Source organism: Lepidochelys kempii, chromosome 3 (genome assembly GCF_965140265.1).
Source record: "Lepidochelys kempii isolate rLepKem1 chromosome 3, rLepKem1.hap2, whole genome shotgun sequence".
Lineage (NCBI taxonomy): Eukaryota > Metazoa > Chordata > Testudines > Cheloniidae > Lepidochelys > Lepidochelys kempii.
Window position 1 is genome coordinate 135,853,911 of NC_133258.1, and position 27,134 is coordinate 135,881,044.

Here is a 27,134-nt window from a genome sequence, read left to right on the forward strand (position 1 = left end):
GAAGGCAGAATTGAACAACAGAAGAGTGAAAGAATTTAAATATGTAAACACTAATCTTCTTTGCTTCTTTCTATTGGCATTACACAATTTCATACATCTGATTTTTTTTTAAGAACAGCTGAATAAAGTTGAATTTTGTCTTTCATATTTAAGTCCAATCTGCCTTGTACTGATGCATATGTAATGTGTATTCATCACCCACCTTATATCAGATCATATCTCGGATGTACACTGAATGGATCCATTTACCAATATTTTTTCTGTATGATGCTAGGAGAGAGTGTTGAAGAGAATGCTAATGTTGTGGTCAGGCTACTTATTCGTCGTCCTGAGTGCTTTGGTCCAGCATTGAGAGGGGAAGGAGGTAACGGGTTACTTGCTGCCATGGAGGAAGCAATAAAAATATCAGAAGATTCTACTAGAGATGGACCTTCCCCAAGTAATGGATCCAGTAAAACTCTGTAGGTGCAATGGGGCTGTTCAGTTTACCTACACCTTTTGTTTTATAATCCTATTTATGGAATTCAGTATTTCTTTTTACCATATTTTTAAAATATTATCACATAATCTGACGATGTGGGGCAGGAAATATTCTCTCCTCTTCCGAAAATTCCATTGGGTGTGCATCTTCAGCCAAGTGAGGCCCCTGCAACTGTCCCTGAACTCACAAATGTCAGTCTGGATGACTATTTTCAAGATGCACAGCATCTTTAGGATTCCTTCTTGCTCCTATCAGTCAGGTGTAGATAGGAACCAGTCTCCTGTTGTGGAGTTAGGGAGAGACTGCATGTAGCTTGTGCTTCCCCTATTGTTCTTCTCAAACACCATAGGGCTGGATGGAGTCTTAGGGTATGTCTGCCTTGGAGTTAGACACCCACAGCTGTCCCATGATAGCTGATATGGGTTCGTGGGGCTCAGGCTAAGGGGCTGCTTAAATGCAGTATAGCCGTTTGGGCTCAGACTGCAGCCCAAGCTCTGGGACCCTCCCATTTCTCAGGGTCCTAGAGCCAGGGATCCAGCCCAAGCCTCAACATGACTGCCTTAGATATTTTCAGGTTAAAAAAAATGCCTCTTTACTCCACAAACACAGATTCTCTTTCTTAGTTACTTTACTCTTGCTGCAATGCTGCCCCTATTGAAAGAGGAGTGCTTGAAATTGGATTACATAGCTTGCACAGTAGAAAACGAAAGGTTAAAAAGTAAGAATGGAAATGTCAGTATGATCACTGAGGACCAAATTCTGCTCTCAATTGCTTCAGTATAAATCCAGAATAACTTCTCTGAGGGTGATGGAGTCTCACTGGATTTTAACCAGTGTAAGTGTGAGCTGACTTTGGCTCCAACTTTGTGCTGATTTCATAGCTGATGAAAAACTCTTGTTTTTTTTGTATTTTGTTTCCTGTCACAAATCAATAAAAAGTGAGATGGAAGAAGAAGATGACACTATCCACATGGGAAATGCCATCATGACCTTTTACGCTGCTTTGATTGACCTGTTAGGACGTTGTGCCCCTGAAATGCATGTAAGTTTTTTGTCTCTGCAAGTACAGCTATTTTCTTACTGATAGTCTGGTGTTTTAGTTCATTGGCCTTTTCACTGCAATACATGTTATCCCTTAGTATTGAAACAATGTTATGCCAGTATAATATTTAAATGTGCAGATGTGATTTAAATAAACTGTATGTGGGATCATTTTGATATTAGTTAAATCCAATGTCCAGTTGCCAGTTTCTTAAGGATTTCCATGTAACCTGTGCAGAGGCAAAATTCTGCCTTCAGAATCTGTGTGGCACATCTGAGCTCCAGTAATTTTCCCTTATTACATGTGCAGAACTTCCAATGGGTGTACCAGTATGTATGGGCTTGTAGGGAAAGCAGAGAATCATCAGTCAAGATATACCACATGGCTCTAAGATCACCATTTTGCCCGAATACACGAGAAGGTTTAGTCAAAGAAAAATGTTGGAGAACCCCTGAATCTTCCCTGTTTTGTCTCTCACTGAAACCTATTGTGCATTTCTGCAGTCGCTAACAGGAACAAAGCAAAATGTCAGGTTGCCTCCTTTCCTACGAGGAGACTGAAAATATCCCATAAAGTTGCCTGAAGCATCAAAGAGATACTCTTGAACTAAGTTCTCCCATGTGGTAGTGAGACTATCCAGACCAAACTGCCCTCTTTTTTCACAGCTGTAAACTATTTCTTAAACAACAAGCAGTATTTTTTTACTCGCATTACATACACTTGAACTCACATCACTCACATATAAAAGAAAGTAAAAATGATGTTGCCATCCATTAAAACATGAACAATCAATTCCACTCCCAAAGATAGACTGTGGTATTCCACCATGATCTTTGTACTGTATTAGCATCACCTAGGGATACTAGTCAATGATCAGGGTCCTTTGTGCTAGGAGCTATACAGATATATGATAAACAGACAGACCCCACCCCGGAGAGTTTACAGTCTAGGCCCCAGTCCTGCAAAGGCTTATGCATATGCTTAACTTGATGCATGTCAGTGGTCTCACCAAATTTATTAGGGCTACTCCCATATTTAAATATGTATGTAATTTTTTTCATTACTGGGGCCTGGGTTATGACTAGATGCAACAAGTGGATGAGGCAAACTGACAAGTGGGAGTGGGAAGTATAAGGTAGGAACCACTTGTGCTCATTGAAGTTCAAACTATGGCCTCATTTCTCTAAATAACACTGTCTTGCACAGGTTCCCCCAAATGTCAGGTTTATACAGGGTTAGGCATCCTCAAAAACTGGAAGTATCTATATTATAAATTCTCTGTATGTGTTTTTGTGTTGTTTTGTTTGAAGAATAAACATTATTTTGACTAAAAAAGGAATACTTGTGGCACCTTAGAGACTAACAAATTTATTTGAGCATAAAATAAAAGCTCACGAAAGCTTATGCTCAAATAAATTTGTTAGTCTCTAAGGTGCCACAAGTACTCCTTTTCTTTTTGCGGATACAGACTAACATGGCTGCTACTCTGAAACCTGTCATTATTTTGACTAGTTTTCATAAACCCATGGTCACCCTGAAGGAGCCGTAAGCTAACTAAGATAGTGAAGCTGATGATGATAGAATAGCTGAACTCATCAGCATCTCATGGATTTTCTTTCACCAAGCCTACTACACGTTGACACCCTGCCCTCTTCCCAGGGGTCTCAGCATTTCACCATGAAAATGTAGTCATTCTACATTAATAATAAAACCTTTATAGCACTAAGTCCCACAAATTTGCATCTGGGTAAAAAAAAATGAAATATATATTGAGTGAAATGTGTATGTTTTTTTATCATTGGCTCAGCACTCATTCTTGTAAATGTGTACTTCTGAAGGTTTCTAGAGTATGCAGGCAAATATAGTTACAGGGAAAAAAATGTTAATTTTTTGTTACTCTTCCATTAGCTAATCCATGCTGGCAAAGGGGAAGCCATTAGGATCAGGTCAATTCTGCGGTCTTTGATTCCCCTGGAAGATCTGGTGGGTGTAATTAGCATTCCTTTCCACATGCCAACAATAGCTAAAGGTAAGATGATTGCAGTGCATTTCTTTCTCCCGCGTCAACTCATTCTTTTGAATTTTGCTATTAATATGTGAATATTTATATCCATATTTCCCACACTGGGGAATTTAATTATTCATGATGTGAACTAGAAAAGTCATACCACTTTCTTTGATTTTCTAGATAGTGATTCTATGTCCATTTTTAAATCAGTGGCAAAACCTCCACTGATTTCAGTGGGATCGTCATTGGGTCTACAATGGCCATCAGATCTCCTAACAATGGTAGACAAAGTGGGAATTTTAAAGGTGCACAGGAGGGAAAGTAGAGAAGGCTAATTACTGGGAATAGAACAAGATAAGTTTCATGAAGGATCACCTTCTAAGCGCCCTCTGTTTTAAGGAACTAGTTTAATGTATCCTTTAGGTTTCCAGTGCAATTTATTCAGCAAGCAAAATTAGCTGGCTTCTTGTGGTAACACTTAAGACAGGTTCCATTGTTCATATCTGGCTTTTATTAAAAAGTCTATCTGATTTTTTTAATTTAAACCGTTCCATTTAATATACCATGAACATTATTTATTGTTTTCATTCTTGGCAAATAAAACACAACATTTCTGTATTTTCAGAATATATTGACGCTCAGAGAATGGAACAAGCCCCTCACTTTTTACTATAGAGCCCTACTTTTATCACAATGCCACAACATTACCATTTCTGAATCTATAATAGCACTGGGAGCACCTTCTTTCCTGAAGTATGTGCACTGGGCACAAGTATCAAAAGGCTGTTCATGCTCCTCCATGTTTCTGTTGCTGGAGGGGAAGGGTGACAGTACGGCTGTGATGCTGACACCAGAAACTGGAGCTTGATCCCCACTTTAGCACATACTATTTACTTTTAGCACATTCTGTTTGCTTTTTAAGGAATTTTTTTTTGTTTTAAGCCTTTAAGATGCTGTTCTTTTTTGGTAGGTTTCAGATAAAGTTTTTTTCTTTTTTTCTGGAAAATACTAACAAATAGATATGAAGAACCCCTTAAGACCTTTTTTAAAATAATCCCACTGTGATGGAGTGTGCTGCTCCTTTAAAGGAAAAGCTAGAGCATAGGACCCTGACAGCCTGGGGTGTAATCAAGGAGGAACTGCCCTGCCCTAGGGTGAGGCTGCGTTAAACAGCATTCAGCAGAAAGCTTAACTGAGCCTGGGAGGGTCGGGGGACAAGGAGCCCTGCAGGTTGCAGTGGGTGGTGGTTTCTCTGACAGACTAACCACACCAAAGTCAGATTTTGTTTTGTCAACTTCAACATTTGGGAGTTCTGAACTAGGGTGCTGAGGTGAGAACCTTACAAACCGTTTATTGTGACGGCTCCTGTCCAGAAAGCTTGTTAGAAGGGACATGCTATTTTGTTAGTGTGTGTTGGATTGTCCTTGCCCTGGGCTGTTGAAGTGAATTTATTGCTGTCCCAATCAGGGGAAATTAAGGTGTGGCACATCGGCAGCTCCACAATGGGAACATAGGGACAATCCATGTCTTTATACCCACAAACATATTTTCTCTATTTTTCTACAAAAATTTTTTAAAAATCCAACTCGCCGTCTCTTTTCCTGAGAGACTGGTAATCTAACCCCTAGTTCTGGCACCACAATCTTGTTGTTTGTTCTTTATCTCCAGCAGAACTTATAGTATGCCTACACTGGAGCTGGAAGGTAAGTTAAAATTCTAACATACCCACATTAGCTCTGATTGAGGTACCACATTAAAAATAGAAGTGTAGTCACAGAGGTGAGAGGGACTAGCTGCCCCAAGTATGTACTCAGATCAGATTGTACTTGAGGTGACTAGTCCCTCCCATGGCTCATGTACAGTGGCTACACTTCTATTTTTAGTGTGCCAGCTTGATCTGAGCTAGTGCCGGTATATCTCCTCAAACTGGAATTTACACCTTCCAGCTCTAGTTTAGATGTACACTGTGATCCTGATCCTGCAACTAACTCTTCCTGGGCATAGCCCTGCACCCACATATGGGCCCAACATAGAATCATAGAAGATTAGGGCTGGAAGAGACCTCAGGAGGTCATCTAGTCCAACCCCCTGCTCAAAGCAAGACCAACCCCAACTAAATCATCCCAGCCAGGGCTTTGTCAAGCCAGGCCTTAAAAACCTCTAAGGATGGAGATTTCACCACCTCCCTAGGTAACCCATTCCAGTGCTTCACCACCCTCCTAGTGAAATAGTGTTTCCTAATATCCAACCTAGACCTCCCCCACTGCAACATTGTTCCTTGTTTTGTCATCTGTCAAACTGAGAACAGCCAAGCTCCCTCCTCTTTGGAACGCCCCCCCTTTCAGGTAATTGAAGGTTGCTATCAAATCCCCCCTCATTCTTCTCTTCTTCTGACTAAATAAGCCCAGTTTCCTCAGCCTCTCCTCATAAATCATGTGGTCCAGCCTCGTAATCATTTTTGTTGCCCTCTGCTGGACTCTCTCCAATCTGTCCACATCCTTTCTGTGGTGGGGGGCCCAAAACTGGAACCAATACTCCAGATGTGGCCTCACCAGTGCCAAATAGAGGGGAATAATCCCTTCCCTCGATCTACAGGCAATGCTCCTACTAATGCAGCCCAGTATGCTGTTAGCCTTCTGGCAACAAGGGCACACCATTGACTCATATCCGCTTCTTGTCCACTGAAATCCCCAGGTCCTTTTCTGCAGAACTGCTGCTTAGCCAGTCAGTCCCCAGCCTGTAGCAGTGCATGGGATTCTTCTGTCCTAAGTGCAGGACTCTGCACTTGTCCTTGTTGAACCTCATCAGATTTCTTTGGGCCCAATACTCCAATTTGTCTAGGTCACTCTGGACCCTATCCCTGCCTTCCAGTGTATCTAGCTCTCCCCCCAGCTTAGTGTCAGCCACGAACTTGCAGAGAGTGAAATCCGTCCCATCATCCAGATCATTAATGAAGATGTTGAACAAAACCGGCTCCAAGATCACTGCCTCTTGAGCCCGACAATCTAGCCAGCTTTCTATCCACCTTATAGTCCATTCATCTAACCCATACTTCTTTAACTTGCTGGCAAGAGTACTGTGGGAGACTGTATCAAAAGCTTTGTTAAAGTCAAGGTATATCACATCCATTGCTTTCCCCATATCCACAGAGTCAGTTATCCCATCACAGAAGGCAATCTGGATGGTCAGGCATGACTTGCCCTTGGTGACTCCATGTTGACTGTTCCTGATCACCTTCCTCTCCTCCAAGTGCTTCAAAATGGATTCCTTGAGGACCTGCTCCATGACTTTTCCAAGGACTGCAGTGAGGGTGACTGGTCTACAGTTCCCCGGATTCTCCTTCTTCCCTTTTTTAAAGATGGGCACTATATTTGCCTTTTTCCAATTGTCCAGGACCTCCCCCGATTGCCACGAGTTTTCAGAGATAATGGCCAATGACTTTGCAATCACGTCAGCCAACTCCCTCAGCACCCTCAGATGCATTAGATCTGGCCCCATGGACTTCTGCATGTCCAGCTTTACTAAATAGTCCTTAACCTATTCTTTCACCAGTGAGGGCTGCTTACCTCCTCCCCATACTGTGCTGCCCAATGCAGCAGTCTGAGAGCTGACCTTGTCTGTGAAGACCATGGCAATAAAAAGCATTGAGTATTTCAGCTTTTTCCACATCATCTGTCACTAGGTTGCCTCCCTCATTCAGCAAAGGTCCCACACTTTACCTGACCACCACCTTGTTGCTAACATACCTGTAGAAACCCTTCTTGTTACCCGTCACATCCTTGCTAACTGCAATTCCAGTTGTCCTTTGACCTTCCTGATTACACCCCTGCTGCTCAACCAATATTTTTATACTCCTCCCTAGTCATCTGCCCACGTTTTCACTTCTTGTAAGCTTCCTTTTTGTGTTTAAGCTCACCGAAGATTTCTCTGTGAAGCCAAGCTGGTCGCCTACCATATTTGCTATTCTTTCTGCACATTGGAATGGTTTGTTCCTGCGACCCTCCATAAGGCTTCTTTAAAATATAGCCAGCTCTCCTGGACTCCTTTCCCCCTCATATTAGCTTCCCAGGGGATCCTGCCCATCAGTTCCCTGAGGGAGTCAAAGCCTGCTTGTCTAAAATCCAGGGTCCGTATTCTGCTGCTCTCCTTTCTTCCTTTTGTCAGGATCCTGAACTCAACCATCTCATGCTCACTGCTGCACAGGTAGCCACACACTTCACCTCCCCTACCAATTCTTCCCTGTTTGTAAGCAGCAGGTCAAGAGGAGCATGTCCCCTAGTTGTTTCCTCCAGCACTCTCCAAAAATGTATTGCTCTCCCAGCAGATATCAGGTTGATTGAAGTCCCCCATGAGAACCAGGGCCTGTTATCTGGAAACTGCTGTTAGTTGTCTGAAGAAAGCTTCGTCTACCTCATCCTCCTGGTCTGGTGGTCTATAGCAGATGCCCACCACGACATCACCCTTGTTTCTCTTGTCTCTAAACTTAACCCAAAGGCTCTCAAGAGGCTTTTCTCCAGTTTCATACTTGAGCTCTGAGCAATCATACTGCTCTCTTACATACAGTTACTCCTCCTCCTTTTCTCCCCGGCCTGTCCTTCCTGAACAGTTTATACCCATCCAGCGCTCCAGTCATGTGAGCTACCCCACCAAGTCTCTGTTGTTCCAGTCACACCAGAGACCCAATAAATTCAATGGGACTCCAAGTCAGCCCACATAGGGCTCATGGCAGGAGCAGGGTCAGCCCCATGTTGCTGGCATTTAGTAGAATTATCACTGCATTTGCAGGCATGGATGCAGCTTGGTTCAGTGCAGCACTTACAGCACAAGAATATCCTGATTCTAATACAGTGTTATAAACACAGCAATGCTAATTTACCTTACAAATAAGAACATATTATAGACAGAAGTTATAACTAAACAGCACTCTATAAAATACAGGAATAAAAAGGATTATTTGGAAAGAAAATATCAAAAGGATTAGCATTTCTGTTATGTTTTCAAACATAACTATACAGATCCTTTACGACCAGCATCTTGATTGTGTCATCAAAGGATAGTTTTCATGTATAAACTTCCTAAAGCTCAAAAAATAGCTCTGAATTTCCATCACCTTTTAAGATCTTCTAGTAAATGGTCCTTTTTGAGATTTTTTTCTTGTAATCTCTTGTTCTCATTTCCTTTGTTAATGAACCTGCCTTTCAGGTATTCTCACCAGTGCTGCATTCCAGGGATATACAAGTCAGAATCATTTTGCCGCTCACTTTTCATTGGACCTTTTTAGTGAACACTATATATTACAGGGTATTTTTCTTATGCTACATAAGAGAGTCAGGTAGCGTGACTGCTTTGACACCCAGAGTATGAATGAGACCACATACTTATACTATAAGGTTTACCTGGATTTAGGTTGCCATACGCATTTTATTCAGTCAAGCTATGAACTGGTTGCCTTTGTGTAACATAAACATGTGGAAAATGTTCGGATATTAACAGATACTCAATACCCTTACCTATGCAGAATAATCCTTTTTATTGAAGCCTTATTGCTTCCTTTTAGATGGTACTGTGGTGGAACCTGACATGTCAGCGGGGTTTTGCCCAGATCACAAGGCAGCCATGGTTTTGTTCCTTGACAGAGTCTATGGAATTGAGGACCAGGATTTCCTTCTACATCTCCTTGAAGTTGGCTTTCTGCCAGATCTCCGTGCCGCTGCTTCCTTAGACACGGTAAAGATTTAAATTCTTTGATTTGTCAGTTCCCTCAGCTTGTCAAGCACTTCACAAAATGACATTCTTCTCTTTCAAGGTGGCCTCTGTCCATTCCCACTTGCTAGATGCATCCCATGGTGCTGCTGACCTTTGAGAACATTTTAAAAAACAGCAAAGATGCATATTCTCCAGAAATTATGCTTGTTTTATAGAGCCTTCACACCTCAAGCCCAGGGCCCCAGCCCGCAGAGGCCCAGTGTCTTTCCCAGCAAAGAAACTTTCAGAGCCGGAGTCCTGGATCTAAAATCAGATCAGGTGCCTGTGGATATAACTAAGGGCCTCTCCCTAGGGAACAGAAATAAAAGATTTCTTTTCCAGAATTCTGTGATCTGGGTCTGCCTCTTACCTCTCGAACTCTCTTGACCTTGTCCTATTTCTGCTTTGGAATCACCCGTCTCCTATTTTCAGACGTCTGTCCCTTGTAATTTTTCCTATATGACCAGAAGGAAAAAAGGGAGTCTGAGGGCTGAGACTTGGGCTTCAAGATTCCAGATGGAAGGTGGCAAAAAAGTCTGAAGAGAAGTGAGCATTAATACCAGTGGCACAGAATTTTTGCCCTTTTTTGAAGGATAAGGAATAAAATCCATATTATTCTTGGCTGTGTTTGTTCTGCAAGGCTAAAAGGGAAAATATTTGTCATTAATCAGTAAGTTATAACTCTCTACATCCGAAGCAGATACTTTGAACGAGAAGGTACTATATGTTAGTAGTCTCATTTCAGGAACTTTAAACTTGTTTTTTAAACAGATCATCATTCTATAGTTACAGAAAACAGATCATATACAATTGTGCTGGCAACAGGAAGAGCGCACCCTAGAGCAGAGGTATCAGAAACATAGTCCACTGGATGTATATTTGATATGATCAGATTTTGTAGAGTTTAAGTTTTTATTAAAAAAAAAAGTTTCTAGTCCTCAGAGTAATGGGAAAAGAACTTGCAAACGTGAATGAAGTATAAACAAGTGCATTTTTGTGAAGAAACAAGGCAAGCTGCTTTTGACTTAAATGCCAGACAAGTCACTATTGGATGGTTTGGAGCTGTAGGGCCCAGGTTTATTATGAACACCAAGAACATCAATTCCAAGAAGTGAACCTTTCCAGGAATTTTGACTTCATAGGATGCTTGAGTTTTGCAGAAGGAATCAAGGCAATTGGAAAATGCATAACCTCAACTTTGATTGTTCAGTGCCTCAATTGCCTTTATTTTCCAGAAGGTTTCAAAGCTCAACATTACCAGAGATGTGAATACCCAGAGGTGATACTTTAAACACACTGCCTTGTGTGTTTAAAAGAGAGAGAATGGACTTGAAACAAAACCTTCTATTGTACCTCAATATGTGGTGTGTTCAAAATCTAAAGATGCATCTGAATTTTGTAAGCAACTCTAGTCTTCCTAATGGCTGACCCTAAACCCCTTGTCAAATGGTTCATGAACTTTAGACAGTTCAAAATAATTTCTGCAGCTTGAGCCCACCTATATATATAATATCTGTGTATCTGTATATCATACAGTTTATAAGTTGAATAATGATTAACATTTTGTAGATCCCCATTTTTGCCAACTCTCTATAGCATGTTTTTTTCAGGGAAAAAATAGTATATATAATTGAATTTTTTTAAATATTTTTTTTTTCATTTTTTTTCATCTGGAAAAATCTCTACATATCAAGTGACATGTTTGGAAAGTAACAAGTGACTGAATATAGGAGGTTAGAATGGAGTGTGCATGCTGTAGGATGTATATTGTCTGTCTCTCCGTGTACTAAGTCTCATTGCTTATCCAATTTTCACCTTCTTCTTTGACATTTTCCACAAAATAATTATAGTATATTTGAAAAATTAGTGTGTAATTGTATCATACATGGCATGTAGGGAGGAGAGTTTTCCCTTTGTGCCTTTGAAAATTAATTCCTTTTATATCTACTATATAAGCAAAAGCTGAAAAATGTAGTTATTTTCCTTTGTAACAATATTTATCAAACAAGTCTCATTGTTTGGGTTTAATTTGTTTCGTAGGCTGCTCTGAGTGCTACAGACATGGCCTTGGCTCTGAATCGATACCTTTGTACTGCAGTCTTGCCTTTGTTGACCAGATGTGCTCCTCTTTTTGCTGGCACAGAGCACCATGCCTCCCTCATAGATTCCTTATTACATACTGTGTACAGACTCTCCAAGGGCTGCTCTCTTACCAAAGCTCAGCGGGATTCCATTGAAGAATGTTTACTCTCTATTTGTGGGTAAGCGAATATACCAGACTCCATAGAAAGATGAGTTGCTATACTGAGATGTGATGTATACGAGAGCACGAAGGCAGATTAGCTAACTACATATCACCTTTTATCAGTAGCATGGTTATGGATTTTATTGAATACACTGTCACCCTTTAGAGACTGTATTTTTCCATTTTGCTGAAGTCTGGGAAAGATGTATTAAATAAATATATACTTGACGATATTCATGTTGCACAGTTGGTAATTACATGTAGATTTTTCAGTTATTGTTCTATTAACAGACTCTTCTCAATTAACCTCAGTAAGAAAACCAAAAGAATGCACTGTATTGGGGACAAAAGTCTATATAAATAGGGAATTATGAACATAATAGAGTATTATTTTTAAGAACATTTTTAACATTGCAAACTGATAATACCATGTTGTGATTTATTATAGAAGGTTATATTGCTTGCTGAAGCTATTCAGTTATCAGTTACATTTTAAATCCTAGCTGATCTTTAATTACATAGTAGTTCATGATCAGCACACTCTCCAACCTATCAGTTGTGTTAGTGTCACCTTCTTTCCATCTTGGAATGTTTGCCTATGTTCTCCCTTCTCAATCTAGCAGCCCAAGTGCAAAATTTTCAAAAGTGCCCAGGTCTCATTTTCAAAATGTGCAAGCATTCAGGAACCTAAGTCCCACTGAAAGAAATTCAGGGCAAATAAAAGCAGTGTACTGAATTCTTTATGCCATATATTATAGAATCATAGACATATAGGGTTGGAAGGGACCATGAGAGATCATCTAGACCATCCCCCGTGCTGTGGCGGGACCAATTATACTTAGACAATCCCTGACAGATGTTTGTCTGATCTGTTTTTAAAAACCTTCAGTGATGGGGATTCCACAACACTCCTTGGTAACCTATTCTGGTACTTAACTAACCTTATAGTTGGAAAGATTTTTCTAATATGTAACGTAAATCTCTCTTGATGCATATAAATCCAATTACGACTTATCCTACTGTCTAATAGCCCTTAACATATTTGAAGGCTGTTATCTGGTCCCCCCTCGGTTGTCTTTTTCTCAAGACTAAACATGCTCGGTTTTTTTAACCTTTTCTCAAAGGTCATTTTCCCTAAACCTTAGTTCAATGTAGTTAATAATAATATTTTAATCTTGATAATGTCAATATCATATATGTTCATGGTTTGCTGTTATTGAGAGACTTTTTATATGTATATTCTCTGCCTAATATAGAGTGGCATATAGATAAATCCCTGTTGTTTGTTCTCTTTCCAGCTGATGCCCAATACTCTTTGGGCCCTAATATAGTACATCCACAGTGTCAAAACTTAGTTTATATGGCTTCTTCAATGCAAGAATACAATACAAAAGATTATTCTTATGTGCTTTTTTTATGTGTTACAGTATGCACGGTGATAATCAAATACAGTATCAGAATATTACATTTTCTGGTTCGCCTGTCCTTCTCTTCTCTATTTTAGAGCTTGTGTTTTCACAGTTTTTTTTATATGGTTCACACTGGAAGTAGCATATTCTGGAAGTTTTGTTTAGTATGCATCTGTTATTGTTTGCTCTTCATTTCCTTCCCACGCATTTTTAATCTGCTGTGTCAATTACATCACTTTCAGATATTCCTAAATCCATAAGGAGTAGGACAATTGGCACAGATCCTTGGAGTGTGTGGTTACTTTAATGGGTTGTCTATTTATTGCATAAAAGCTACTTGTATGCTTTGTTGAAACTGTCTGTCTACCTGCAGCCAATTGAGGCCTTCCATGATGCAACACTTGCTAAGGAGATTAGTGTTTGATGTTCCTCTATTAAACGAGCAAACAAAGATGCCTCTGAAGGTATGTGTGGTTTACCGTAAAGTATATTTTAATTTTCTTCTATACAATGTACTATTTCTTGTATGTTGCCTTGCCTCCATCCTGTAGATGAGACAATATCATGTTATCTCTCTAGCAGGAAGCAAGGAGAAAAAGTATTCTTTGTGACAGCCTCTAACGCTCACTTCTGATCAGTCCACACGGAAGCATAGAGTTCATGCCTCATCTCTGACTCCTCTTCCAATTCTGTCCTTTCTTCAAGCCCTTGTGTCAAGGTTCCTTCTCCACTCTGAACTCTAGGGTTCAGATGTGGGGACCCGCATGAAAGACCTCCTAAGTTTATTCTTACCAGCTTAGGTTAAAAACTTCCCCAAGGTACAAACTTTGCCTTGTCCTTTCACAGTATGCTGCCACCATCAAGCGTTAAACAAAGAACAAGGAAAGAGCCCACGTGGCGACGTCTTCCCCCAGAATATCCCCCCAAGCCCTACACCCCCTTTCCTGGGGAAGGCTTGATGATAATCCTCACCAATTGGTACAGGTGAACACAGACCCAAACCCTTGGATTTTAAGAACAATGAAAAATCAATCAGATTCTTAAAAGAAGAATTTTAATTAAAGAAAATGTAAAAGAATCACCTCTGTAAAATCAGGATGTTAAATGCTTTACAGGGTAATCAGATTCAAAACATAGAGAATCCCTCTAGGCAAAACCTTAAATTACAAAAAGACTCAAAAACAGAAATATACGTTCCCTCCAGCACAGCTTATTTTACAAGCCATTAAACAAAAGAAAATCGAACACATTTTCGAGCTAGATTACTTACGAACTTTACAGGAGTTGTAAGGCTGCATTCCCGATCTGTTCCTGGCAAAAGCATCACACAGACAGACCAAACCTTTTGTACCCCCCGCACCAGATTTGCAAGAATCTTGTCTCCTCATTGGCCATTTTGGGTCAGGTGCCAGCGGGGTTACCTTAGTTTCTTAACCCTTTACAGGTGAAAGGATTTTGTTTCTGGCCAGGAGGGATTTTATAGCATTGTATACAGAAAGGTGGTTACCCTTCCCTTTATATTTATGACACCTTGTAAAAAAGAAACAAGATGGAGAGAGGGTAAGAGAGAGATGATTCCAAGGCATAAATAGAACAAAGGTCATGTAAATTTCTGGGTGTCTCCCCAGGATCTCCAGCTTGGGTTCTTGTGTTAGTCTCTCTCCTACCAGAAAACTGATTCATTTTCTTTGTATGCAGTGTTGTAGCTGTGTTGGTCCAAGGATATTAGAGAGACGAAGCTGAGTGAGGTAATATCTTTTATTGAACCAACTTCAGTTGGCGAGAGAGACTAGCTTTTGAACTTACACAGAGCTCTTCTTCAGGTCTGGGAAAGGAACTCAGAGTGTCACCACTAAATACAAGATTGAGCTGATAGTTTACCATAAGTATCTAGTACATACTCTAAGGGAGACCATTCAAGGTGAAGTGGCCTGTTAACACCCCTGTAGTCATAGGACAAAAAGGGAGGTTAGTGGGTTATAGAATTTTGTAATAAGCCATAAATCGAGTGTCTTGTTTAAGACCGTGAATTTTAGTGTCTAGCAAAGTTATGAATTTTGAGCTCCCGGGCTCATTTTCTGGAAGTGTTGTGCAGGTTTCCTTTGAGGATGAGGCCTGATAGTGGGCTACTCTGGGACGTCTGAGGAATCCAGATCTTTTTCCTACCATTCAGGTTGTCTTCGGGCTCCAAAGGTTTTATCGTCTCCTGTTGATACTGGTTGCGGCTCTGTTCCATGAAGGCATACACTTATATCCTTACTTAGACAAGATCCCCAACACAGAGTCCTCAGAGTAAAGCCTTAGTGTGCCAAGAGCTGAATCATTCACCACTGTATATGCTACCGCTTTTTAGTGAACTATGAAAAATCGCTTCTGATGATTTCCCAACACAGCTTTCGGCAAGGCATTCAGCTATTCTCCTTTTATTTTGCCTTTTCTCCCTCCTTTTATAAGAAGCAGGTCATACTTAATTTCATCTGTCACCTCTCTTGGGTAGAGACTTGTGCCTCTCTCCCTCCTGACTGGGGGTTTTCCAGGCTGCAGAGTTTCTTGCCTGCACTGTGGTATCTTCAGCTAGCCAGAGTGCATGGAAGGCCAGTGTCTGCGTTTTGCTTTCTCTCCGGAGGTTATGAACAATGTGATTGCCCTCAATTACAAGGAACCACACAGCTTGTTATAAGCAAGCAGGTTTATTCTTAAGGTGAAAGCATTACAGAGAAAAAGTATTAAAAACAATATAAAAACCTACATGTATTCTAAAAGCTTACCAGAGATCACCCCAGCTCCAAGCTTGGGCTCTGGTAGGTGTCAGTCCTTCAAAACCCATAGCTGGATTGTCCCAGTGGTTACAAGTTCATGACTGTCTCAGAACCTGCACATGGGTTGGGCAGAGCAGCCATTTCTTTTTACAGCTCAGGCCTTTGATCTTGGTCTTCAGTAATAGATCAGCAGCACACAGGGCATAGCCCCAAAAGACTGGGTTTTTGCATAACTGGAGTTGAGGGATTTGCCATTCACCTCCCCCTAAATATTCCCCAGGAAAACCACGTAATGCTTTTTGTTCCAAAAAGTCCATTCTTGTCTGGCACATTGTTTAATGTGGTCCTTTGAACCCCCAGTTCTCACATCTGTCACATCTCCCTCCTCAAGAGGTTACATACAGTCTCGCCCCACAATACCACTAATTCATTCATTTAATACAATGGACGCTATAGGTATTTAAACTTAATTCAATAAGGATATGGCAGGAAATTGTCAGATCTGTCACAGCTATGATTCAACAGGTGTGATGAAGAATTAGGTGATTCCCATTACATATCTTGGTCTTTGTTTAGTTATGAAAATAGTTACAACATTGTGTTCTCTTTTTAAATCCATGGGAGCAGTACACCTGGACTTCAGATATATAGTTACATTTTTGGTTGGAGTCAAAATCCTCCTTTCGTCTGTTCTCTACAGGACTTTCTGAAGATTTTAGGGAGTTATAACTTTGAATTTAGTATCTCTATTATAATGTACTATGAACATTTTAAGTTTTGTGTCTCGTGACTTGTTCTGACTTATGAGAAGATGAAGGTCCAGTGCCTTGTATACTGGCTGTAATTCAGAATATTTTGTTTGTTTACTTGAGTCATCTATCTATGGAACTTTTTCTCTCTCTGCAGGATTGTTGAAATAGATGAACAAAAAAATCTAGCTTAATATTTTTTTCTTTTATTCCCTGGAACTCTCCAGTAAAGAGATAACGGTATATCTGTTGTTTAACTTCCATGCCAACAACTGCTCTTTAGATATTCTAAAGAGTCCTCCACTTTAGTGACAATACATCATGTTAGGGGATTATTCCTTCACCCGCTTACTTCCCTGGTCCTTCTCGCATGAACAGAGAACAACAATACCCGAAGTCCAAAGGTGCAAACAATTCGATATTTATTAGGGTCAACTTCCAGCAAGCATGATTCCAGTTTCCTTCCTTAGTGTCCCCCTTCCCAGCTCTGAGACCACAGAGCCTTACCTGTGTCCCTGTGTCCCTGTTCCCATGTCCCCCCCTTAGCAAAACATGATTCCAATTTTCCCACTCCCATTCCCTGTTCCCATTTCCCCCCCTTTACTTCCTGATTAACTACAGAGTATATAGTAAAACTTGAGTTCTGCTTAGCTTTACCTTAACCAATCATTTTCCTGAAATTTAACTAACCAATCCTAACATATTGTAACATGATTATTTAACCAATTATATCCCACCACCTTAATTAGTTTACACCCAGCAAAATTAATTATACAGCAGACAGAAACAATCACAGAACCAGACAGAGATTATACAGACAAACAATAGGGAAATGGGGACTACGGTGACAGAACAACAAAGAAATGAGGATTTCACATCCCAGCTATTGATAAGTGAGTTCTTGCCAGACAGGATGCTATCAAACTAAGTTTCCTTTTACATCTTCTAGGCACTTCCCTTTCTCTGGAGGCGATAGGCATTATCAGGACAGGATTGTATTCCTAACAGCCCAATAGCACCTTATTTCAACGTGATTAGTTTGGAATGTGAGGATGTGACCGTTCGCTTCTCAGCTTATGGCTGCCTCTGCTGCTTAGCCAAAGATCTTAGCCTAAGAACAGGGCCTCAGACTGTCACAGTAAGAGAAGGACCTTACACTGGCAGACAGTGATTTTGATTCTTTCTTTTATACCTCTATAATTCGCTAAGTGATAAGAACACACCTAAATTCTTAGAGTATAGGCCTTTACAGACAGGCCTGAATATCTATATCCTAACACATCATGAGTGACGTTATTTTGAAGCTATAATAATCTCAAGATTCCAGCCCAGAAGACTAAAATAGAATGAAAATAGGAACCAAGAGCTTTCCAAAAGGTGTATTCCAGACACAATGGAATCATGCTTTTATAATGCAGCCCCCTGATGTTCTGTTATTGCTTTTAAGAGTCTGACTCAGCAACTTTTGCAGTGCTGACAAAAATTTTACTTTACAGCTGCTGGCCTCCTGGTGAAAGCAATTTCAAAATATCAAGAATTCACTTTTGTTGTCTTTCACAAAAGTTTCATAGAGCGTACGTTCTCAGCCTGGGGGTTATGATCCTCAGGGTGGGGCAAACAGGTCCAAGGGACTCTGACCACCCTTCCTTTTCATTTATAGCCAGATGGAAAGGGGGATCCTGAAACTCTTTGCTGGTGTAAGATAGGGTCATGGTATTGAAAAGGTTAAGAACTTCTGTCATAGAACAATGCTATCAATATGCCTTCAGGATGATAAATGGTATGCTGCTCTCAACATAAATAACTTCTTTAGATTTAAGACTGCCCCAGGATTTCTGAGAGAGAAATATTGTATAGAAAGTAAATTATGTGCAGAAATAAAATAATCTCCAGCAGTCTGTTTTCAACTTTTACAATCAATGTTAAAGTTAAAAGCAAAAATTGTCATGTTTCAAGGAGTTTATTTCTTTGAGCGCCTTTAATTTTCAGTTTTTAAGTGAATCATGAAGGATTAAAATTATTTATCCTTTTTATAGCATCTTTCATCTAAATTCTTAGAGCACTTTATCTCAATTAAGTTTAAGAATGCGCCTTTGAGATACACGAGGTGTAAGTATTATTTATACCTGTTTCACAGGTGGGTAAACTCAGTGCCTGAGAGGTGAACGGATTGGACAAAGATCACAAAATGCTCACTGTTCCTCAGCCTCAGAGGTGGGAAGGACGAGCAGGGAGGAAAATAAATCCCTTGGCCCCTTTAAAGATTTCCCCCTTGTTTCTTCCCCTCCTCATGGGAACCCAGTCTCTTTGTGGACTTGAGGACAGGAAGGGGGGGACGTTTTGGGTCAGAAGGGGGCAACATAAACTTATTAGCCACTGTGCACCCAAGGGGGAGCTTATAAACCCTTCCCCCTCTCCAGGGCACCATTCTGTGCCCATTTCTGCCAGTTGGAATTAGAGGAGGACCAGGTTTTTGGGCCTTGCTGTGAGCATCATACTAGATGTATTTTGGGGTTGGGATGGAATTTTTCCCTTAGTGCCAAATTGGTGTGGGCAATGTAGGGTTTTTTTCAGTTTCCTCTCAGCAGGCGAGGGAGCTGGTGGAAAGAGGTTAGGTTTTTAAATTCATTTTGTCACAATTTTGCAGGTGTCCAGTGCAAATGTTTGTTCACTAGACAGTCTGGTTCCCTGAAAAACTAGAATTTGAAGCAGATTAGGAGAAGGCAGCTCCTAAAGAAGGTGGAGAATGGGGATGGGGCTCCTAATGTCCGGTACAGTAAGGAGACAACCCCTTCTTCCCTATCCACTTATCCTTCATACAAGGGGATGCTGGAATCAGGCAGAAGAGAGGGGTTGGGGGTTTACAGAAGCCTTCTACCAAATTGTACGGATTACAGAAGGAAGGATGACCTGCACTGGATGAGTTATTGCTGGATAGTTCCAAGATGTATTGCTTAATAATTTTGCTGCCTAGTTAAATCACATTCCTGATGTCTTGTGTTTTCTTCCTGCAGCAGTCATTGTAGAGTCCAGAATAAAATGCAGGATGCAAACACTCTGGGTGATATCTTGGCTTTATTGAAGTCTGTTGGAACTTTGCCATTGACTTCAATAGGGTGAGGACCTCACCTTCTTTCCTATGCTTAAGCACTAGACCACAGATGTTACAACAAGTGCCATCTAAGGTTAAGCAGTAACATTAATCTGAAATCTAAAAGAATTACAGAATATTAAGAATTGGAAAACTGTAAAATGCTTAGCCACTGTTTTTAAATTGTAATTATTATTAATAATTTTCCTTATTGGATTGTAAAGGCAAACAGTATATTAGAACATGAACTTCTTGAATGAATTGAGAGACTGTTCTAGTGTGTAATTATTGTGTGGATCGAATAGTGTTTGAAAGTCAAGATAGATAAACACAATCAATTATGTTATATATTTTGGATGCTTTCAAAATATTTGTGTTCTAGTTGCTGACAAATCATTACGAAAGATGCTGGAAGTATTATTGCCTGCCAAGTGGGTGGGGCAACTTTGGTGCTGCATCAGAAGAAGAACTTCATTTATCCAGAAAGTTGTTCTGGGGTATCTTTGATGCCCTGTCTCAAAAGGTAATTTTTATGTAGTTCTCCATGATCACAACATACGCTGATCATTTCTATTCAAAGTATTTATTTCAACTGAATTAATTACATCAAAATTATGTAATTACATTATAAATTCTTCTGCATCAATTAAGAAAAATACATGCACAACAGATTATGCGGCAAACATCGAATGTGCTAAAGCTATATGTGTTTTTAATACTATTTAATCAAATCGCTAATAATAGTGTACACTTATAAGATCCTCAAAATGCTTAAGTTTAACAATTTGTCAAGGAATATGCTGCTTCCATGATAAATATAATCATTTTAAAAAATAAAATGGTATCCATGCAATCCTGTAGGGGTCCAATCCTGTATACCCTTACATTTTATTTGTCTTTTTGTTTATATGACTTCTTATTACTGTACAGTAAAAGAGAGCCCTTCCAATGATCTTACCTTGACAATCTTTAAAAACACACCGATACACAGACCCATCTGTTACCACAGGTGAAATCAATTCATGCAGCAACAGCATTAATATAACAAATGTTAATTCACTTCTTCACCAAATTCCCACCAGAGTCCTACACCACCTCTATTCAGTCCTCCCCATCACCTATCTCATCACAGGTAAGGAGGAAAAATGGGCCTTTTAGTGTGTCCTGAAGGTTAACAACCTCTGGCTGTTGTAGTCTAAGAAGGGAAGCATACTTAATCCTTGCTTACACAGTAGGACCTTTTAGTTCCATGCACCCACTCACTGTAATAAGGACTACTTATACGAGTATGAGTTTGTAGGATCAGGCCCTATATTATACACTATAGTAGCGCTAATGAAATGTATCTAGAAGTTAAGTTTAATTTGTGATAAGTACCATCATATTATCTCTTCAGGACTTGTTTCCTCCTTGGAAGAAAAACTATTGATAATTTAATAAATTTAAATCATGCAAATGTTTATTACAGCTGTTTTTTCATGATCATTTAAAAATTTTAAACATGAGCTCAACTATCTTTGAAATATCATCTATACCTTTGCTGAACAAGACTTAGATAATGCATTTGGACATTATATAGTGTTTTTTTCCCCCAGCCTGATGAGGATTTCACCATGATGGGAAGCCATTTGGTATAGAAAATCCAGGTTCTTGGACAAGTGTTGGATATTCCTTTGCTTTACTCTGTTCTGGCACCCTGTGCGGGACCAGTCCGGCTCCCACCAAAGTGAATAATCGTTTTTCCATTCGACTTCAATGAAAGCAGGATTTGGTCCTAAGTCCAGCTTCAGTATTCAGTCGTATTTCAGTGTAGTTGAGACGTCAGTTTTTTATTTTCAGAACTGAGAGTCTGTTTCACATTGAGTAAAAAAGTTGTTCCATTACAATTTGGCTTCATGTATGGCTATAATGTTGAGTCAATTTCAGCAATAACAGAAATAATCTCCATTCACCACTGTGTCTTTTTATCCCATGTTTCTTCACAGAAGTATGAACAGGAACTGTTCAAACTGGCTTTGCCCTGCCTGAGTGCAGTTGCAGGAGCTTTACCCCCAGACTACATGGAATCCAATTATGTCAGTATGATGGAAAAACAGGCTTCAATGGATTCAGATGGGAACTTTAACCCACAACCTGTTGATACCTCAAAGTATGAACTTTTTCTGTTGCAGCTCATTTTTACCATGAACAGTTTAAGCCTGTAATTGAAATATGGTAGTAAAGAAAACACATAAGTGCATGCCCATCTTGAATTACCATCCTTAAGATAGAATGGGGGTCTTGTTTGGTTGTAAAACATGAAAGCCACAAGTGGTTCACTATATATTCCTTGGACACCTTACCACAAATGAGATAAATTTTCAGCATGGCAATTAAACTACCTGAACCCATTCGTTCTCAGAAGCACCTAGCACACTTTTGGGAGTTGTAAAAGTAATTAATAGTTAACAGGAGCCAAGTGCTAAATTCCTGTGACTGCCACTTCAATATTACTCTGCAAAATGTGGTGGTGATTGTACATTGATGTAATGCCTTTTTATCCAGAAGGATTCCAAGCTACAGCCCACGTTCTGGCTGTTTTGCACAGGTGTGCCAAGATGGGGAGTGGCCAGAAGGAGCGCTCTCTTTAGCTTGCCACATCTTTGCAATGGGCAGCCAGAATCCCACTGTTTGTGTCCTATGAGTGCAAGAGCCAGCGATTTTATACACCCAAAGTGCACAAAGCCCAAATGGATTTAATATCCTGGATGTGACCATAGCCCCATACTTCTGCACACACAATGATGATAAAAATTTGACAGAAATAAGACCACCACGCTACTTCTTCAACAAGATTACTTGTAGGCATGGCTTCGCAAGTGCCCTTATAGACATTCTGTCTATCTCAGCACTCAACAGGCAGAATACCTCAAAGAGCTGCCACTGGTGCACTGGGCTTATGCACACACACGCCCATAATGTGACGATGGCTGCAAAAGCCACAATCTAGCCCTGAATAGAGGAATCATGTTGCCCACCACTAAAGTACAATCACCTCTGAAGTGTAATGTGCTAAGTGTCTAACTACATAACAGTCCTACACAACCATTTAGGACATGAAATGAAGATTACTTTATCCAGTTGATATTGCTGGAGTGAATTTTAGGTAGACAGAATATAAATAACCAAATAATTAGAGTTTGCCCAACTCTCTGGTGGCCACACTCCTGGCTGTGAAAAAGTGTTGTTATGGGACTTTCAAGGACAATAATTTGTCAAGACTGGTTTTTAACCTCTTTCAAAAGACATCATCTGAAGCATCACAGTTTCCCCTTAGCGCCATACTAAGGCATTGGTGAGGTATTGGTTCAAAGAGAAAGTACTGCCTTACCAATATCACCTCCGTCATGAGCTGTTTACCTGCCAGTCCCCCATCTAAGTACTAACCAGGCCTGACCCCGTTTAGAAGTGATTATAGGTGATATGGCTGCAGGCTGTAATTTGTTCAATTTGTGACTTCATGCAGAGTACTGTATTGCGCCCCCTAAACCCCCCCCAAGCCCCCTGCTGAGCACACATGATGAATCTTTTGTGGCTTCTTCCTACTTCATACCTCGATAAATTTTTGCACAGTACTACACTAATTGTTAACTACTTGGAATAATTACTGTTGTACATCTCTCTTTTCTCTGATCCTATGACAAAGGATTAAAGGACAGACGCTCCTTGCTTCCCAGTAGATGGCACTATAACATTGTCTATCCCTTAATCCGCTGTCATAGAATGGGAGAAGAGGGTACTATGACAAACAATTATCAGTAAGCAATTTTCCTTTTCTGGAGCACAGGTGTAGGAGACTGCTTTATATGATAAATTGTTCATTAGAAAATGTTCTGTAGCAGTGGTCTCCAACCTTTTTACACCCAAGATCACTTTTTGAATGTAAGGGCAACCCAGGATCTACGCTGCCCCTTCCCTGAGGTCCTGCCCCTTCCTTAAAGCCCCACCCCACTAACTCTGTTCCCCACCCCACCCCCCCGTCACTCACTCACTTGGCTCAGGTAGGGTTTGGGAGGGCGTGCTGGCTCTGGCCTGGAGCGAAGGGATTCGCAGTGTGGGAGGGGACTCTGGGTTGAGCCTGGGGCCGGAGATTGGGGTGCAGGAGGGAGCTCTGGGCTGGAGCAGAGTGTTGGGGTGCAGGAGGGGGTACAGGGTGCTGGTTCTGGGAGGGGGGGGTCAGGGCTGGGGCAGAGTGTTTGGATGCAGGAGGGGGTGGGGGTGCTGACTCTGGGAGGGGGGTCAGGGCTGGGGTTGAGGTGCAGGAGTGGGTTTGGGGTGCAGGAGGGGGTATGGGTTGCTGGCTCCGGGAGGGGGCTCAGGGCTGGGGTTTGGGGTAGCACTTATCTCTAAAGCAGGCTCCCTGCCTACCCTGGCCCCCCCGCTCCTGGAAGGGGCCAACGTGCCTCTGTGGTCCCGGGGGGGGCGGGCGGCACATGGCTCCGCATGCTGCCCCCCTCTGCAAGAGCCCTGCCCTCTGCCCACAGGGCTGCACTGGCTGCTTCCGGGAGCAGTGTGGGGGCAGGGCAGGCAGGGAGCCTGTCTTAGTGGCAGCCCCGAGATCGGGATCGACCGGTTGGTGACCACTGTACTGTAGTATTTGTTTTTGTTTGAAAGAAAAGTATTACTGCTCTTTCTGTAGTGGTAAATCAATCTCAACTTCAGTACCCTCTTGCGCACCTGAAAGATGGCTAGTTTATTTGCATATTGATTTTTTTATTTTTCATATTGAATGGCTTTTAGGCGTTCAATGGGATCTGAAATTTGTACCTTTTTGAGTGGCTATAAACTGCAGTATTTCAACTATATAATGAAATTTGCAGGTTTATAATTGCTTTAACAAGAAGTGGTTGACAGTGAATTTATATTATGTATATAATATGCACTGTATTTCTGGAAAATAGGAACTGAAATATATGTTAAAACACAAATAAGTTGATGTTAATAATCTAAATCCATATCAGAAAACTTCAGCACATTTTGTACGTCATTACACGCATACATTTTAATGCCAGAAGGGACTATTGTGATCATCTAATCTGACCTCTTGCACATCTCAAGCCACAGAATCTCCCGCACCCACTCCTGTAATAGAGACATAACCTGTGGCTGAGTTACTGAAGTCCTCAAATCATGATGTAAAGACTTCAGGTTACAGAGAATCCACATTTACTCTAGTTTAAACCTGTAAGTGACCCATGCTGCAGAGGAAGGTGAAAAACTCTCAGGGTCTCTGCCAACATGGCCTAGGGGAAAATTCTTTCTCACTCCAAATATGGCAATTAGTTGGACCCTGCGCACATTGACAAGACTTACCAGTCAGACACCTGGGAAAGAATTCCCTGTAGTAACTCAGAGCCCTCCCCATCTAGTGTGCCATCTCCAGCCATTGAGGATATTTCCTACTAGCAGTCGCTGATGGTCCACACACCATTGTTAGGCAGTCTCATCATACCATCCCCTCCATAAACTTATCAAGCTCAGTCTCAAAGCCAGTTAGGTTTATTGCCCCACTGCTCCCCTTCGAAGGCTGTTCCAGAATGTCACTCCTTTGTTGGTTAGAAACCTTCATCTAATTTCAAGCCTAAACTTGTTGCTGGCCAGTTTATTGCCCTTTGTTCTTGTATCAACATTGGCACTTACCTTAAATAACTTCTCTCCTTCCCTGGCATTTATCCGTCTGATGTATTTATACACAGCAATCATATTTCCCCCCAGTCTTCTGTTGGTTAGGCTAAACAGGCCAAACTCTTTGAGTTTCCTCTCTTAAGATAGGTTTTCCATTCCTTGGATCATTCTAGTAGCCCTTCTCTGCACCTGTTTCAGTTTGAATTTATTTTTCTTAAACATGGGATATCAGAATTGCACACAGTATTCCAGATGAGGTTTCATCAGTGCCTTGTATAATGGTCCTAACATTTTTCTATATCTACTGGATGCAACCGATGAAGTGAGCTGTAGCTCACGAAAGCTTATGCTCAAATAAATTTTGTTAGTCTCTAAGGTGCCACAAGTCCTCCTTTTCTGTATGGGGAATGCAGCACAACAGTACACTCTAACTGGCAGTATATAGTGCTCTATAATTTTTCAGAAATTTTCTTTAAAAGAACCCTTTCAAATTATAACATATATAATGTATTGAAATTTGTTTTTTTTCTTTTTCAGTATTACAATTCCTGAAAAGCTAGAATATTTCATTAACAAATATGCAGAACATTCTCATGATAAATGGTCAATGGAAAAGGTAACATTATATTATTTTCTTAATATTCTGAGGTGCATTCAGAATATTAACGCTCTACCTATATTTTCTGAGGATTCTACTTAAGTTTTTACTCAAGTTTTTGGGGTTGTTGTAGCATTACATTAGTGATGTCTGGCTAAGACTGTATCATCATTTTTATCTTGAGTTGCTTTTTTCAAGAGTTCTATAGCTGCACTCATCTGGTCAGAACTTGGACATACCAGCATTTTGTTTGTGTGTGTGTGTGTGTGTGTGTGTTTGTTTTGAGAAAAATGTAATTGGTAGATTTTTAAGTAGTTTTGTTACTTCACACTTTAAGTTTTATTTTTTCAAAAGACATTTTATATCTCTGTAAAAACCACAGGCTTGGTGTTAAAATCTGCTGTCTGCCTCAAAGAGTGTTGTCCCTATTCATAGAGACACCCTGGCAGAATAGTAAATAAGAAAGTATATTCAAATGTATTTACTTTAAGATAACATAAATGTTGTGATAAAATAACAAAAGTCTGGACATTCAGAAGTAAAAATGACATTGGACCTAACTGATTCCACTGTGTTTGTGTGTGTGTGCGTGCACGCAGGGGGGGAGGGCAGGAGGTTAGGTTGTGAGGGAGTGGTGGGGAAGGGAGCAAAAGATTTAGACTTGAATAAGAAAATAGTCTTACAGACGCATTATGCCAATTCTTTTTTATAAGTAAATAAATATAAGATTTCTGATTATTCTTTCTTCATATTCTCACTGCTTTTTCCTTTCTTCCTTCACTTTTTTCAGTTTGCAAATGGATGGATGTATGGTGAAACATATTCTGAGTCTTCCAAGGTGCAGCCATTAATGAAACAATATAAATTATTATCAGAAAAGGTGAGGAATTTGTTCATTCTTCATTACACAGATGTTTCTAAACATTTGTTTCTCTATCTTTGGTAAGAGGCAACTGGCTGTTTGTGAAATTTGGCATTTTGTCTTTGTCTTCACTGACACAAAGATGTTTTTGTTTGTTTTTTTGTTTTGTTTTACACAGCAAGATAGCTAATGTGGTTGTTACCTCACTGTACAATCCTAAATGGAGACAAAACACTTGTAGTTTTTATTGCGAGGTAGCTAGGTGAGGTCAGCACTGTAGCCCCCAATCATGGTTGACCTCACTGAGTTTATCTTGTGTTAAAACTAAAGTGTCTTGTCTCCACTTTGTTTTTACAATGTGATAGCAAACCTCACCCTGTCCCCAACCCCCTGCCCACTCCCACACCCACACCCAAACTCTGCTGGTGCGGGGGGTGCGGGTGGGGAGAGCACGTAGCCAGGTTGTCGGCCCCACTAACCC

The 27,134-nt window shown here is 40.6% G+C and overlaps 1 protein-coding gene across 17 annotated transcripts in view; it reads left to right on the plus strand.

The window, feature by feature from the left end:
- Positions 1–27,134, plus strand: part of RYR2 (ryanodine receptor 2) — a 709,125-nt gene that overhangs the window by 471,711 nt on the left and 210,280 nt on the right. For all 17 annotated transcript variants that reach the window (XM_073338185.1, XM_073338183.1, XM_073338188.1 and 14 more), the window contains 10 exons: positions 275–461; positions 1,421–1,523; positions 3,432–3,552; positions 9,089–9,258; positions 11,317–11,537; positions 13,304–13,394; positions 19,912–20,052; positions 21,515–21,678; positions 25,731–25,809; positions 26,582–26,671. In XM_073338185.1, coding sequence (XP_073194286.1) covers positions 275–461; positions 1,421–1,523; positions 3,432–3,552; positions 9,089–9,258; positions 11,317–11,537; positions 13,304–13,394; positions 19,912–20,052; positions 21,515–21,678; positions 25,731–25,809; positions 26,582–26,671 — 1,367 coding nt within the window. The remainder of the gene's footprint in view (positions 1–274; positions 462–1,420; positions 1,524–3,431; positions 3,553–9,088; positions 9,259–11,316; positions 11,538–13,303; positions 13,395–19,911; positions 20,053–21,514; positions 21,679–25,730; positions 25,810–26,581; positions 26,672–27,134) is intronic.